The following is a 14,268-nucleotide window of genomic DNA, read 5'->3' on the forward strand; positions in this document are numbered from 1 at the left end:
TTTATTCTTCCAAAGCAAATACACTGCGCATTGATACTGAATAGTATTCCAATATTTCTCCTCTCCCTCAGTTTCTCTCTATCACTCAGCTAATCTGACCCCATTACTGACAAAGAGGGGCAGGGGAGGGTCAAACAAGGATGCTGTGCAGGCAACCGATATCCTCCATATCAAGTGATGATGTCATTGGCTGTTAGGAAGCCGGCGGCTAGAAGGTCGTAATGGTGCACAATGAAAACCTATGGCTTTGTGTAACTAGAAGGCAGGCTTGATTCACCCGCTGGCTTGTATACAATTTTTGGGCAATTTTTAGGCACCCTTGAAAAAAACTTCAAAGCACCCTAGTTGAAAAAGGTTGTGTTACATTATTCCAGTCCAGTTTGTATCTATCTAGTTTAAAATAACAGATTTCAAGCAACAAGAACAAGAAGGAATAAAATACCCCCGGTCACGGCGGGTTAAAGAAAAAACGGCGACATTGGCTTTATAATCTATATAATCACACAGACAAACACTAGTGTCAGTGATACTATAGCACCGTAGAGCTAAGTCAAGTCTATACAATAGCTGAAATCAATACTTTTGCTGAACCCTTAAGCAATGAATGTTGCAGTGTCCCTGCATGTGCGTGATAAGCAGTGAGAGACTGACAGGAACACTGTAGCTGTAAACTGCACAGTCATTTATACAGAAGATAGCACACTAATGTAGAAAGGTAGGGAGATTCTCAAACTGATTATCTCCAGATCAATACAGAATTGAACTCCATTTACATTGTGATTGTCCTTTATTATTATGACCTTAAAGCCATTACAGCATTGTTATCCCAGTTTATGCTTAGTGATTTATAGTTATAATATTTCTTTTAAGTGATTATAGCACTATACCAACTCTTTTACTTCACAGCCTTTATATGAAACACGTGTGGAAAGAGAGTCTAGTAGAGAGCCCTTGAGATACTTGTTGCCGTGTAACATTTGCCTTTCCATTTCTTTCTAAGCTGTTTTTATTCTCACATGAACTTGGGTCCATACCTTAAATCACAGTGCTAAATAAATAAATCAACAGGAAAAATAGGCTCGATTTCTGTTGCCAATAAACAGAGATTGTTGAATGCTATCAAAAAATATCAGGTGTGGGAATTAGGGATGTATACTGAAGAAATGATCATATTAGATTTTAATGTGTCTGAAAGTGAGAGTTACTGAAATGTCAGGTGTAATAACTTATGTTCTGTTCAAACTGGGCCTATGCTGAACATACCCTTTAAAATTAGTTCCTTTTTTTCAAGTCGGCTTGCCTCCGGTGGTTATTATCTTTTCAATTTAACATTTTATAGCATTAAGAAATTACAGCTAGAAGCTGAAGCTGCCACCTCCTAAAACTGTTGAAACTATTTAAAACTGTTGTTTCAAAATAAATACTTGTACGACAAAGTAGTCAAGACATTATTGCAAGATGTTTTATCGTCCATTGACGGACATGGAATTTCAGGAATTCTTAAGCACTTGGGTTATACTGCCACCTACAAGAGTTTGGGACACCATCAAACAAAAAAAGTTTAAACCAAATCCACCTCAAACTCCCAGTGTCCTAGTGTTTGCAAGCCTTTTATTCAGTTTAACTATTATTTTCCTACTCTTATTATTCTTATTTTTATCTGCTGACTTCAATCATGATAGTCAGGATGCTGCAGATATTTGTTTTTCATTGGTGACTTCAATGAACACTTCCAAAACGCTGCCTGAGCTAGTCTCTCTACAAAGCAACTTTCTGGATCATTGTATCCTCAGCAACAGCTTTGGAGGTCATACTCAGACCCTGTCAGACTGGAAAAATCAGAGTTAACTTGGAATGTGACCTTTGGGCACTGAGCTCTGCATTGTGGCCTTTGTGTACTGTGTTCACTACCCACAGAGCACTATCTGGGTCCAGAGTCGTGGCTGAACCTCTGGTGTGACTCTGTAATTCTGAAGGGCCCCTTGTAACTAAGGTTGGCTGGGCTGAAGCACTGGCAGCTCCTTTACTATGGTACAGTTGTACATTTTGTTTTTAAAATTCCAACCATTACTGTTTGATTTACAGTAAGGGTAAAGTTGGGGGACTCAAGCCATCATCAATTAGGTGGACTGTTGTGTGCAGGTGCTCTTTCTCCCACCGATCAGCCCACAGGAAGTATTATCCAGCTGCTTCTCCCACTTCTGTCCCAAGTACCATGGGATCATCCAGTCTCTGGTCTTGTTGCACTGCCTGCCTCCAGTGACTCACACCTGTGACCCTCATCAACACCAGCTGCTTGGGTTTGCCTGACAGTTGACAGTCCTGCTGCAGTGGGTGACCTCAGCCCATAGTGTCCGAGTTTCCAAATGGTCAGTCCGCCCCTGTTCCTCTACTAGTTCTAGGGACATTTTCTCGGCATCCCCAAAAAGAAACCAATGCCTGCAATCTTGATCCTAGGACTCCTATTATGAAAGTGTCATCCTCACTAGAATCTTCTTCAGGTCTGGTTAGGCATTCTCTGTGTCCACAAGAATCTTTATGTCTGCTTTGGACTTTTTGTTCGTTTGAGCTCAATTACTGATGTAATGTGCATGCAGAGACTCTAATCCTCCATCTCAGAACCTGAATCCTCTGTTAGCATCTCTGATGCTGAGTCCTAAAACTCTTCAACTTGTTAAAGTTGTTTTTGAGCCATCTGCAGATGAAATTTACAAAGGGTTCATTTGAACCTGACAGATATAGTACGTACTATCCTACATTTAGAGGATCAGCCTGCTGTTCTAGGCCTTGGGTCTTTTAGAGCTTTTATGAGGACTGGAAACAACCAGTAGAATCTTGAGGCTCTTCTGACAACATGATAGTTTTTCCCTTTAAAAGGGATTTTTTTATTAAGTGGCATTTGAACCAGAATTCTAACAGCGTAAAAGCCTGAAACCCTCACTCACAGCTGAGTGCATTCATTTTCACACACAGCAAAGGAGATTGGGAAATGGATATTGTAGGAGATTGGGAAATGGATATTGTAGGCCCTTGGGAGAGGCAGGGAATGGGGTTAAGTGGGGAAGATCACCCAGATAATTTTTTAGATTAAAGCCCGGAGCTCACGGAACACAACAGAAACAAGTTCATGGCTGCTACTGCAGCCATGGGCTTATTTCAAACCCTTCAGGCAGAGAAGTGAACTAGTCAAAAATTCCTAAAATTCTGTGTCCCTCAGTAAAAAAACACCAACTGAATCCGTGATATTTTAAACGTTGTTTACATAAACATGTAACATCGATCAGCTTGAGGTAGATATCTTTTTAATATGGGTTACTAACTTTTTCACTACGTAATATTATGTATGTCATAAAATATGTGTACACAGGATTTTGGTAAGCATATTTGCTTATTACACAAGAAGGCCCTGCTTCCTGCTTTGCAGAGCTAGTGACTGTTCTTTACTGTTCTTTTTTTTACCACAAAAGCCAGGGGAGGGCATAGGGGGCAGTTAGGGTTGCCTAACTTATAATGGAAGCTATCTTTTTATGATGTATAAAAGAAGTCACTTTGAATGAAGGCAACTAAAATCCATTATCAAATGAAGCTGTTATAGATCATTTTTTGAGCAAAATTCACAGAATGGGATTAATGTGTATTACGATCATCCTTTTTTAGCTTTCTGAAGTCTAGTTCAATAAGCTATTCAATGAGTTGGGCTCAATGTGCAAAGCACATAACTCATTGAAAAAAGTCTTAACGGACACCAAGACATTTCCAGATGGATTCTGATTGGTTGCTAAGCTCATACGTATATGTACTGGTGTTATCAAATGGCAATCAGCAGTTTAAGAAACTGGAAAAACAAGGAAAGAAATAAGCCATGCGGTGTATTTAATGCCAATAAAAATGCAATGTGTGCCTGTAAAGGAAGAGAATTTTATTTATCCAGCTTGTTATACTTTGAATCCATCAACTGCTAAATTTGTTTGCACAGTGATATGGATAGACAGCTGCAGCACTGGTGATGTCAGAGGATTGGTATGACTCTTCTTATGAGTCAATGACTCTGCATGAGTAAAGATAAAACTGATGAAAACTGTTGGGGCAAATTTCAGACTACAATTAAATTGCAGGAGAAAAAAAAACGACCTATTTTATGTGACAACTACACGCCCTCTTGTCATCCGGTGTTCTTTTTCACCATTTTATTTAGTACATACAAATGAAACAAAGGAAAGCTTTATCTAAGGATAAGCAATTTGGCTAAACATAGACATCTCTGCATCTTTGTGTCAATAACCAAAATAATATCTGTGAAATATCTGAAAGTGTTTACACTTCAGATGGTCCTTGCATGAAAAAATGATATTCTCACAGTAGGATCTATATTGCTTTCTTAGCTATACAAAATAAAATGTATTATACATGAAGAGCATGACCCTACCTACTGCCAGTTGCAAATTGGCAGAAATCTTTGTGTCCATCTGTTAGAACATGTAGAGATCCAGCTGTGATAATCACGTGATGTGCGATGTCAACTATCTCTCCCCTTCCAAGCTCTGAGATTTACTAATGGATTGGAATCTGATTAGACTGTAGTACGCTAAAAGTGGCAAAGTAAGCCTTATTATCACAAGCAAACAAACAACTTGTGTGAAGAGGGAAAAGTTTCCTGCATTATCAATATATGGAATTTTTCCCTTACAATTTTAATACCTGGCTCAAAAAAAACTTCTATCTAGGTAAAAAACTAGTAATCACAGTCAAGCAGTAATGTCATATTACATAGTTCAGCAATGCTCACATCATAGTACACAGACCTGTGGGGCTTGTGTCACATTGCACAGTCCAAAAGTGCTTGTGTCATGTTAAACTGTCCCGTAGTGTCAAAGTCATATTACGCAGTTACTGTTGTCATATTTCACAATTCAGCAGTACTTGTATCATAATGCACTGTCCAGTAGGGTTTGTGTCATATTACACAGTCCAGCAGTGTCAATGTCATGGTACGCAGTACAGAATTACTGTTGTCATATTACACAATTCAGCAGTACTTGTATCATATTACACTGTCCAGTAGGGTTTGTGTCATATTACACAGTCCAGCAGTGTCAATGTCATGTTACGCAGTACAGAATTACTGTTGTCATATTACACAGTCCAGCAGTACTTGTACCATAATGCACTGTCCAGTAGGGTTTGTGTCATATTACACAGTCCAGCAGTCCGGAATTACTATTGTCACATTACACAATTCAGCAGTAATTGTATCATATTACACAGTGCAAAAGTGCTTGCATCATATTACACTGTCCAGCAGTGTCAATGTCATATTATGCAGTCCAGAATTACGGTTGTCACATTACACAATCCAGTAGTACTTGTGTCATATTACACAGTCTAGCAGTGTCAAAGTCATATTACATAAATACTGTTCTCATATTACACAATTCAGCAGTACTTGAATCCTGTTGCACTGTCCAGTAGGGTTTGTGTCATATTACACAGTCTAGCAGTGTCAATGTCATATTACACAGTCCATAATTATGGTTGTCATATTACACAATCCAGCTGTACTTGTATCATATTACACTGTAAAGCAGTGTTGATGTCATATTACACAGTCCAGAGTTACTATTGTCACATTACACAATCCAGCAGTATTTGTATCGTATTACACAGTCCAAAAGTGCTTGCAACATATTACACTGTCCAGCAGTGTCAATGTCATATTATGCAGTCCAGAATTGCGGCTGTCACATTACACAATCCAGTAGTACTTGTATCATATTACACAGTCTAGCGGTGTCAATGTCATATTACACAGTCCACAATTACAGATGTCACATTACACAGTCCAGCAGTGTTGATGTCATCTTAAACAGTCTACCAGTGTTGATGTCATATTACACAATCCAAAATTACTGTTGTCACATTACACAATCCAGCAGTATTTCCGCCATGTTACACAATCCAGAAGTACTTGTATCATTTTACACAGTGCAAAAGTGTTTGTATCATTTTACTTAGTCCAAAAGTGTTTGTGTCATATTACACAGTCCAACAATGTTGATGTCATATTATAGTCCAGAATTACTGTTGTCACATTACACAAGCCAGCAATTTCTGTATCATACTACACAGTCCAAAAGTGCTTGCATCATATTACAATGTCCAGCAGTGTCAATGTCATATTACACAGTCCACAATTACAGATGACATATTACACAATCTAACAGTACTTGTATCCTATTACACAGTCTAAAAGTGCTTACATAATATTACACAATCCAAAAGTGTTTGTGTCATGTTACACAGTCCAGTAGTGTTGATATCATATTATACAGTCCAAATTTATGATTGTCATATTACACAATCCAGCAGTATTTGTATCATATTACACAGTCTAGCAGTGTCAATGTAATAATACACCGTCCACAATTATGGATGTTACATTACACAGTCCAGCAGTGTTGATGTCATCTTATGCACTCCAAAATGATGGTTGTCATATTACACAATCCAGCAGTACTTGTATCATACTACACAGTCCTAAAGTGCTTGTATCATATTACAATGTCCAGCAGTGTCAATGTCATATTACACAGTCCTGAATTACATTTGTCATATTACACAATCCAATAGTACTTGTGTCATATTACACAGTCCAGCAGTGTCACAATCCAGCAGTACTTGTATCATATTACACAGTCCACAGTGCTAGTGTCATACTACAGTACAGCAGTGCTCCTGTCATAATACACAGTCCAGACATTCTAGCCTCATAGTATGCAGTCCAGCCAAGCTGATTTAATTTTACAGGAGCGCTGCTGAATTCATTTTTTTAAATTAAAATATATTTTCATTAAATTAATTTTAAAAGATTACTGTTATTCTAATTTAACTTATATGCAATGTCAGGTCCTAGAACCCTAGCAAGTTCGATACACAAAGATCACAAGCACCTTGATAAATAAAGCACCAAATTGATTCAGCCCATAGGCCCTACCTGGTAATGAATTAGCTTTAGGAAATGGGCTGATTCTCTAAAGCTGGCCATACACTGTAAGATTTATCTACTGTAGCCCCATGGCTGAATGAGAGAAATTCATAGATTTGTATGTATGGAGAAACCTCTCTTGTCAGGTATTGTATTCTGACAGCTGGCATCTGCTGCCCAGACATTGGCTACTCCTGTATGGATGCAGCTGCTGTTCATCCAACAATGTTCTCAATTTTCAGGTAAAAGGGTACAGGCAGGTCCACTCACAGCTTGAATTGAAGCCAATTCATTAGGAGTCAGCCCAAAATTTGCTTTGTGTATACTTAAAGGGTTACTGCACCTTTACCAAAAAAACTGCCTATGCAGATAAGGGTGTCTGTTGATAAAAACAAACTGAGCAGTTTTGACTAAAGCTGATTAATGCCTTTGATATTTATTTATTTATTTATTTCAGGTACTTCTATAGCGCCATCAATTTACGCAGTGCTTTACCTATATATATTGTACATTCACATCAGTTGACATCGATGTAGACCATTTACATACCTAATCAAGCCTGATCTGAAAACTTCCAGGACGTTGTTAAGCAAGACATAGCTATTGCTGCTCACTTCCACCATCACAGGAGCGAATGATGTAAGGAGGTTTGAATCAGAGAAAGAGATTACTCCTGTGATGATGGAGGTGAACAATAATAGCTACGCCTTGTTTAGCAAAGTCCTGGGAGTTCTCAGGCCAGGATTTAGGAGTTACAGTATGTAAATGGCCTACACCTATAGCAAGGGCATTATTCAACTTTAGTCAAAAGTAAGCATTTTTTGTTTTCATTTATAGATGCTCCTTATCTGCATAGTCATTTTTTTTGGTAAAGGTGATCTAACCCTTTAAGTTTTAGAGTGGTGCCTAATTATAATTTCTGAAAAAAGAAAGATTTATTTGAAAGCCTGTGACACCGTGTAACTGAAAACTATGTTCAGCAACACACACCTACATTTCTTATTGTGGCGTCTATTTATCATCTTGATTCCAGCAGATTGGAAAATAGTTATATGGGGCCTATTTCAGGAAACAAAGTCTGCAGACTTCATCCCCAACAACTGGCAGAGGCCAAACCTGTGTATTACGCTAAAAGATCTTCCCGCAATTCAGCTGCAAAAATGATAAATGGTGGATTAAAAAAAGCTAAGATGAATGGGGTAAACACAGGAACATAATAGATAGCTGGAAATAAAGTCTAAGATGTTTAGAGTTTATGGAAGGAAAAACTTAATGCAGACATCTATCAGCTTTTTCCATACTAATGTGATCTAGCAAACCTATTGATGACAAAGACGCATGACAAAACAAAACTGAGGTCTTAGCAACAAAATCTATTAAATATCTGACATGACACAGTCAAGAAGAGAAATCTGTAAATCCAAATCTAAACTATGTCTCTTCTTTTAGTTCATACTGTTTAATGTATTAAAAAGGGGGGTGGGGGCAGTGAGATCATACAACTGGAGTGCCATTTTGTCAGAAATATCCATAACTTGGACTTTTTTTTAAGGTACGGAGCAATAAGCAAAGTGCAACAGCTTCGAAAACCAATCAGAAGTCATCACTCATTGTCCTGACTGCTCTTAGATGCAGAATTATTATTGGTTGCTTTTGCTGAACGTTTTACACTGTTTGATTTGTATTAAATGTGTGTTGCTTGGAGACTTGAGCAGGATTTCTCAGCTAGGGTTCCTTCAGAGGTTGCTAGTGGTCCTTGAGCAATGAGAAATTTCTGCTTCTCAGATTGATTCTATGAACTATCTGTAAGGGGGAATTATTCCCAATGAACACAGGAATAAGGACCATTCTTCCCACTGACTATCACACTAATGTATCAGGATTTGTAGATTTAGTCATTTTTAGCAAGGGTGCCCTGAGATTGGAAAGCGTTTTTAAGGGTTCCTCTGTTTCGGAAAGTTTTGAGAAAGGCTGGACAAGAGGGATGAGACAGAATTTCAACAACAGAGGTCATCCAGAGACAGAGGGGTTGATTTACTAAAGGTGAATAAGCTGTTTACTTTGAAAGGGAATTTACACAAGAGCTTAGTGAATGAAGTGAAGCTCCGCTGACTCCCATCATCTATTCATGAGCAAGCAAAAAAAAGATATTTTTCTTTCTTGCATGTGATTGGATATTCTTTGTACAGCAAAATTTTACCACATTCATTAACCTCTTTTGAAAATGTCCCTAGAAAGTAAACAGCCTGTTTGCCTTTAGTAAATTAACCATATACTGAGTATAGCCTTAGACTGGGCATGTATTTTATTCACACGGAAACAATGCATTGCTAATGGTTTCTATTACTGCAACATGTAAATGTAAATTCTTCTAAACTCTATCAGATCTAATTTGCTTTTTAAAAAAGAAAACGTTCCTCCTCTTTTCTGGCGGGCACTATGCCAGTCATCCCTCAGGGCCTGTTCACATAGGCATTAATAGCAGGCATTTGGTAAGCCTTTGGGAAACATTTAAAACACTTCCAAAATGCTTTGCATAATCTTGTGAATGTAAGGGAATTTTAGCACATTTTCCTGTTTGAGACAAGCTTTCAATAGCTGCTTATCAGTTGGGAAGAGTTTGAGAAGCTTCTGATGTTTATTTGCTAGGATTCAGGAGGCAGTGGTTTAAATAACAAATTGCTGACAGGCATCAAAAACACTTGTTGAATTCATCATAAAATGTATGTCATTAATTCATAAAGGAATGAGGTGTTTGATAAACTCTTGTACCAAATGTCTATGTGAACTAGCCCTTAAGGGAAAACTGTCAGCTGTTTTAGGCCCTCTTCACACCTCATTACTGTTCATTACTACACAAATGTTAACATGCAGTATTTTGAGAGTTTTAAAAGGGCTTCCAATACATCAAAAAATCCTGTCCAAGAGCAGACACCACAGGTGCTTGCTATTGGGCTTTGGAGACAGAAACCCATTCTCTATGCATCTATGTGTAGCAGGTTACTCAATTAAAGACTTTCTTGACTTGAAGCTAAACTAGCTCACCTATGTATCCTCTGTGTAGCCTCCCTAGCGGTCTGATTATGTCCATATATCTGTGCTCAAAGCGGTACATTTTTTTGCATGGAAATATGTATTTTTTTATTGTAGGCCTGTAATTTTTAGCAATAACTCACTGAAATCTGTCCAAACAAGAGTCTAGTAAACATCCCGGGTATGTTAAAATTTGAAACACGAAATCATAAATTATAATTTAATAAATAACCAAAAACACTGAAATTTGAAATAGAGCACCAAGTTCGCACATCGCTGAGCAAAGTCACAAAATCGTTTTCAGTGTCTGATGATGAATTTCCCCACGAATCATTATCACTCAGTTCTGCAAGTGGTTCTGATTTACTATCGCTGTTCTCTAGCTGGTCTAAAACCGATTTTGACCTAAAGAGCTACACTCGGGAATACCTCCAGGGAGGCTAATAATAACATCTTTATTGGCCACTGACAAAGTCTTGTTGAACTGGGAGAAGATAAGTGACAAGGGCTTAGCAACAGAACCAGGGAATTCTGTTCTTATACAGCAGACAACAGATACTGAATGTGACAGACCCAACATGGGCCGGGGCTTTTGGAGGGGACTAGGCACAAAGAATTCATCACGCTGTTGTCCATCATTAGAGGATGATCTGTTCTCTCCATGGGCGACAATCAGGGGGTAGAAGACTAGCCCCTAGTCTCCTTCAATAGCCCCTATCCCAGTTGGGTCTGTCACACTGCACATGTTCATAGTGCAATGAACAACACTCACCTCTCATAGGGGATTTCATTGCTGCTTCCACCATGCCTAGCAGCAGCTGTAGACTCTTGGGATCCTGAGCCAATCCGGATGCAAACGCAGCCAGGGCATCTGCATGGCGACCAAGATACTGAAGGGCAACACCCTGTCTGAAGTATGCCTAAAGACAAGAGAAATATTACATTTTAGCAATCAGAGCTAATACAAAATCCCACTACGATAATGAAACAATTACAGGCAGTAGAGACTGGTTATCTCAATGACATTTCTGGAATATACATGTGGCATATTTATGCACAACATATAATCTTTGGAGGCTATTTAGAAAGCAGCTGGGGAAATCTGGCATTTTATTTCAGTAGATTTAACTTTCTTTTATGGGTTTTTGCCACTGTTTCAGTATATAAACACATAAAATTATGCTTGTGGAAAACACAAGCAATAAAAAGGTGTACAAATGCATCAAAACTTGTGAAAAATAGTAAAAAGATACCTCCTTGAGTGTCCCTCAACTGAAAACTCTGAATTATGTTTGGTCAATGTAGCAAAACATGGTATAATTGTGCAGGCAAAAACAGAAATAAATACTACAAATCGCTTAGTATATAGTCCCTAGTCCATCTTGGGAGTGGGAAAAAGAGAGAGTGGTCATGCTGCTACTAACAGTGGGACCATGGAGAAGGAACATAGCCTCCCTCTAACAGGAAGTCGGATGACAGAAGCAAAAAAAAAAAAATGGAATATGGGACTTGGAGGAGACTAAGAGCAACAGAAAGTAGGCTTTTGAGTAAAGAGAGCATACTTATATAGAATTTTTTTCAAACCAGAGTTTGTGTCACTTTAAAGCGGTAGTAAACTTGACTTTTTAAAGAAAAAAAAAAACTTCTTCCTGCAAGGTTGTGTCTTAACGTGCTTGTATGCATTCTATACTAGCACATTATGAAAGACGTAACTAAGTAACAAAGCCCTCCAGCGGTGCACTGTCACCACTGACAGGGCTTCCATCTTCCCCTGGTCTTCCTTCCAGGTTCACGGGCTCTGGCTCCTTGACTGGCCAAGCTGCGATGACAGCATGGCGGGAGACTCAGCCGTGCCACAGAACTCTAAAGGAACGGCACGGGTCAGACGTCACCAGCTGCAGGGACACTAAATATCTCCTAAACGGTGCACATTTATGAGATATTCCTTGTACCTACAGGTAAGCTTGCCTGTAGGTACAAGTGTCCATTTGGAGTTTATTCCCACTTTAAATGATAATGGCAGAAATGTGGATAGTATTATTATAATAATATGTTAATAAAATGCAGCAAATTACTGTGAACAGCAAGTAACAGTAAGTTTTTATAAAAAGGAGAATGGGGTAAAATTGAGAAAAGTTAGGTAAAAGCCAACTAAACTTTTAGTTTTAGATATACTACATACAGCACATTCAAGGTGTACCAAAGCTAAAGGTGTTCAAAGTTTTGGAATTTGTTTTCTCTGGAAAAAGGTATGTTTCCTGCCAGCATGTTGCAGAGGAGGATCCTTGCTCTCTGTATAGGACCAGTGGTCTCCCTGCAGATGTGGATCCTTGATCTCTGTGTAAGACCAGTGGTCTCCATGCAGAGGAGGATCCTTGCTCTCTGTGTTGGACCAGTGGTCTCCCTGCAGAGGTCCAAAACACCCCTTGCTGAGTCAGCTCTATAGCTCTCCAATCAGCAGATAGATATACTTTTCGGATTAGTTCTCTGGGCTTCACAAAGAGTGATTGGGTAATGACTTACTACACGAGTGGAACAGGTTGTAGATTTTTCAGGCTAGTAACCCCCATTGTTTGGGCAATACTGTTTTCTTTGGTTCCCCTCCAAATCACATTTATTTCAATCATTCATACTATTGTGTATTACAAAGTGTTTATTCATAATATCATTGTCTGTTACAAGATCAGTTCTTCAGACATATGCCACTCACGAAGATAAGCAAAGATAAGCTCCCCAACACGTTATATGTTTGGTTTATGCGTACTGCAGTTATTGAGCTTAATCTTATCAAGAATCTCAATGACGTCTACATAGATCTGCTATCAAAGTACAAATTTATTTGACATTATCGCCCTTTCATGGAATTGTACCGAGTGACATCATAAAAGTCTCGCTGTCTTTAATTACCTTGTCCTTTAGGATTTATTTCTTATCTTTTATGCTGCGGCAGTGAAGGCATTGTGCTCATTTTCTGCCATGCTTAAGTGATGTATTCATTTCAGCGTCTGTCTGCCAGCAAGCACTTTCTGATCTCATATTTATTCACCATATAGCACAATGAAAAAAAGTAGAACAGATCAATAAAATGAACAAAAACTATAACTGCTATGATCCCCTTGGATAATGGTTTATTTGTTCGTATCAGTCTTCACTCGACAATCAATGTTAATCAAGCCGCTACCGATTTTGCAGTTTTTATTTCAAATGAAATGTAATATTATCCAGTAATACACTGATGGATAGAGAAATAGGAAAACAATGGCAAGCAAGGTAAATGTGGTTATCATTCCCAGCCCTAAGGGAACCCTGGAGCACTGGTCTGCCATTCAGTGTCACTGTGTCCACTCCACTACAAGTCAGACAGGTAATCCCTGACTAATAAACTGGATAACTGGTGTGGAGTCAGCCAATGCTCGCTATTTATGAATAGAACCAAGAGACAAGGCGATTCATCTATTGTATGGCACCCTAATATATATTTCATGTGTATGGATGTTGCCTGAGCTGCTATACAAGCATGGAGGGTTGGTATTATATGGTAAATGTATTGTCCTAGGCACTGCAAGTTTATTCACAATAACATTTTTTATAAACAAACCTTTATTCAAATACTTGGGAGAGGTGGACAATAAGATATAAAACAGCTTGGTTAGTATCACATGACTAGTCTTAGAGGGCTCTGTGCTAATGGGAAGTATGATATTATATAGGGGGTTGTTGAATTCACTAAACAATGAGACAAAGCTAAAGCTCAGTATGTAAAAGAAAATATTCTTATTTTTATGTTATTAATAAAATACTTTTCAGCTTTTTTTCCATGTATTGGTGCATACCAGTGATGTTACTCTCCTGCAGCCTCTGCTGCATAGCATTTCTCATTACACTAACTCAGTTACTACCTTTTGTACCACTAGCCCCTCCCTCCTAGATTGTAAGCTCCAAGGAGCAGGACCCTTAAATCCCTCTTTTATTGAACTGTATCATTGCTGTATTGTCTCCCATTATATTGTAAAGCGCTGAGCAAACTGTCGGCGCTATATAAATCCTGTATAATAATAATTACGCATTTCATCACACCGACAAGAGCAGACCATGCCTGTCTAATATGTGTTGAAACAGATATTTGTAGTCTCCATCAAAAGCATGTAAAAGGGTGACAACACAGGAACACAGTTGGTAGATGGTTCCCAAATGAGGGTTGTCACCTCATAACAGGAAGTGCCTCAACAGGGCTTTTTATTGCAAGGCTACCA

General features: G+C 38.5%; 1 protein-coding gene across 2 annotated transcripts in view; it reads right to left on the reverse strand.

Annotated features, from left to right (window-relative positions):
* Window positions 1–14,268, reverse strand: part of TTC28 (tetratricopeptide repeat domain 28) — a 670,967-nt gene that overhangs the window by 458,303 nt on the left and 198,396 nt on the right. For both annotated transcript variants that reach the window (XM_089692516.1, XM_089692515.1), the window contains exon 2: window positions 10,788–10,935. In XM_089692516.1, coding sequence (XP_089548642.1) covers window positions 10,788–10,935 — 148 coding nt within the window. The remainder of the gene's footprint in view (window positions 1–10,787; window positions 10,936–14,268) is intronic.

The sequence above is a fragment of the Staurois parvus genome, unplaced genomic scaffold (assembly GCF_062004578.1).
Source record: "Staurois parvus isolate SC_StPar_1 unplaced genomic scaffold, SC_StPar_1.0 ptg000589l, whole genome shotgun sequence".
Classification (NCBI taxonomy): domain Eukaryota; kingdom Metazoa; phylum Chordata; class Amphibia; order Anura; family Ranidae; genus Staurois; species Staurois parvus.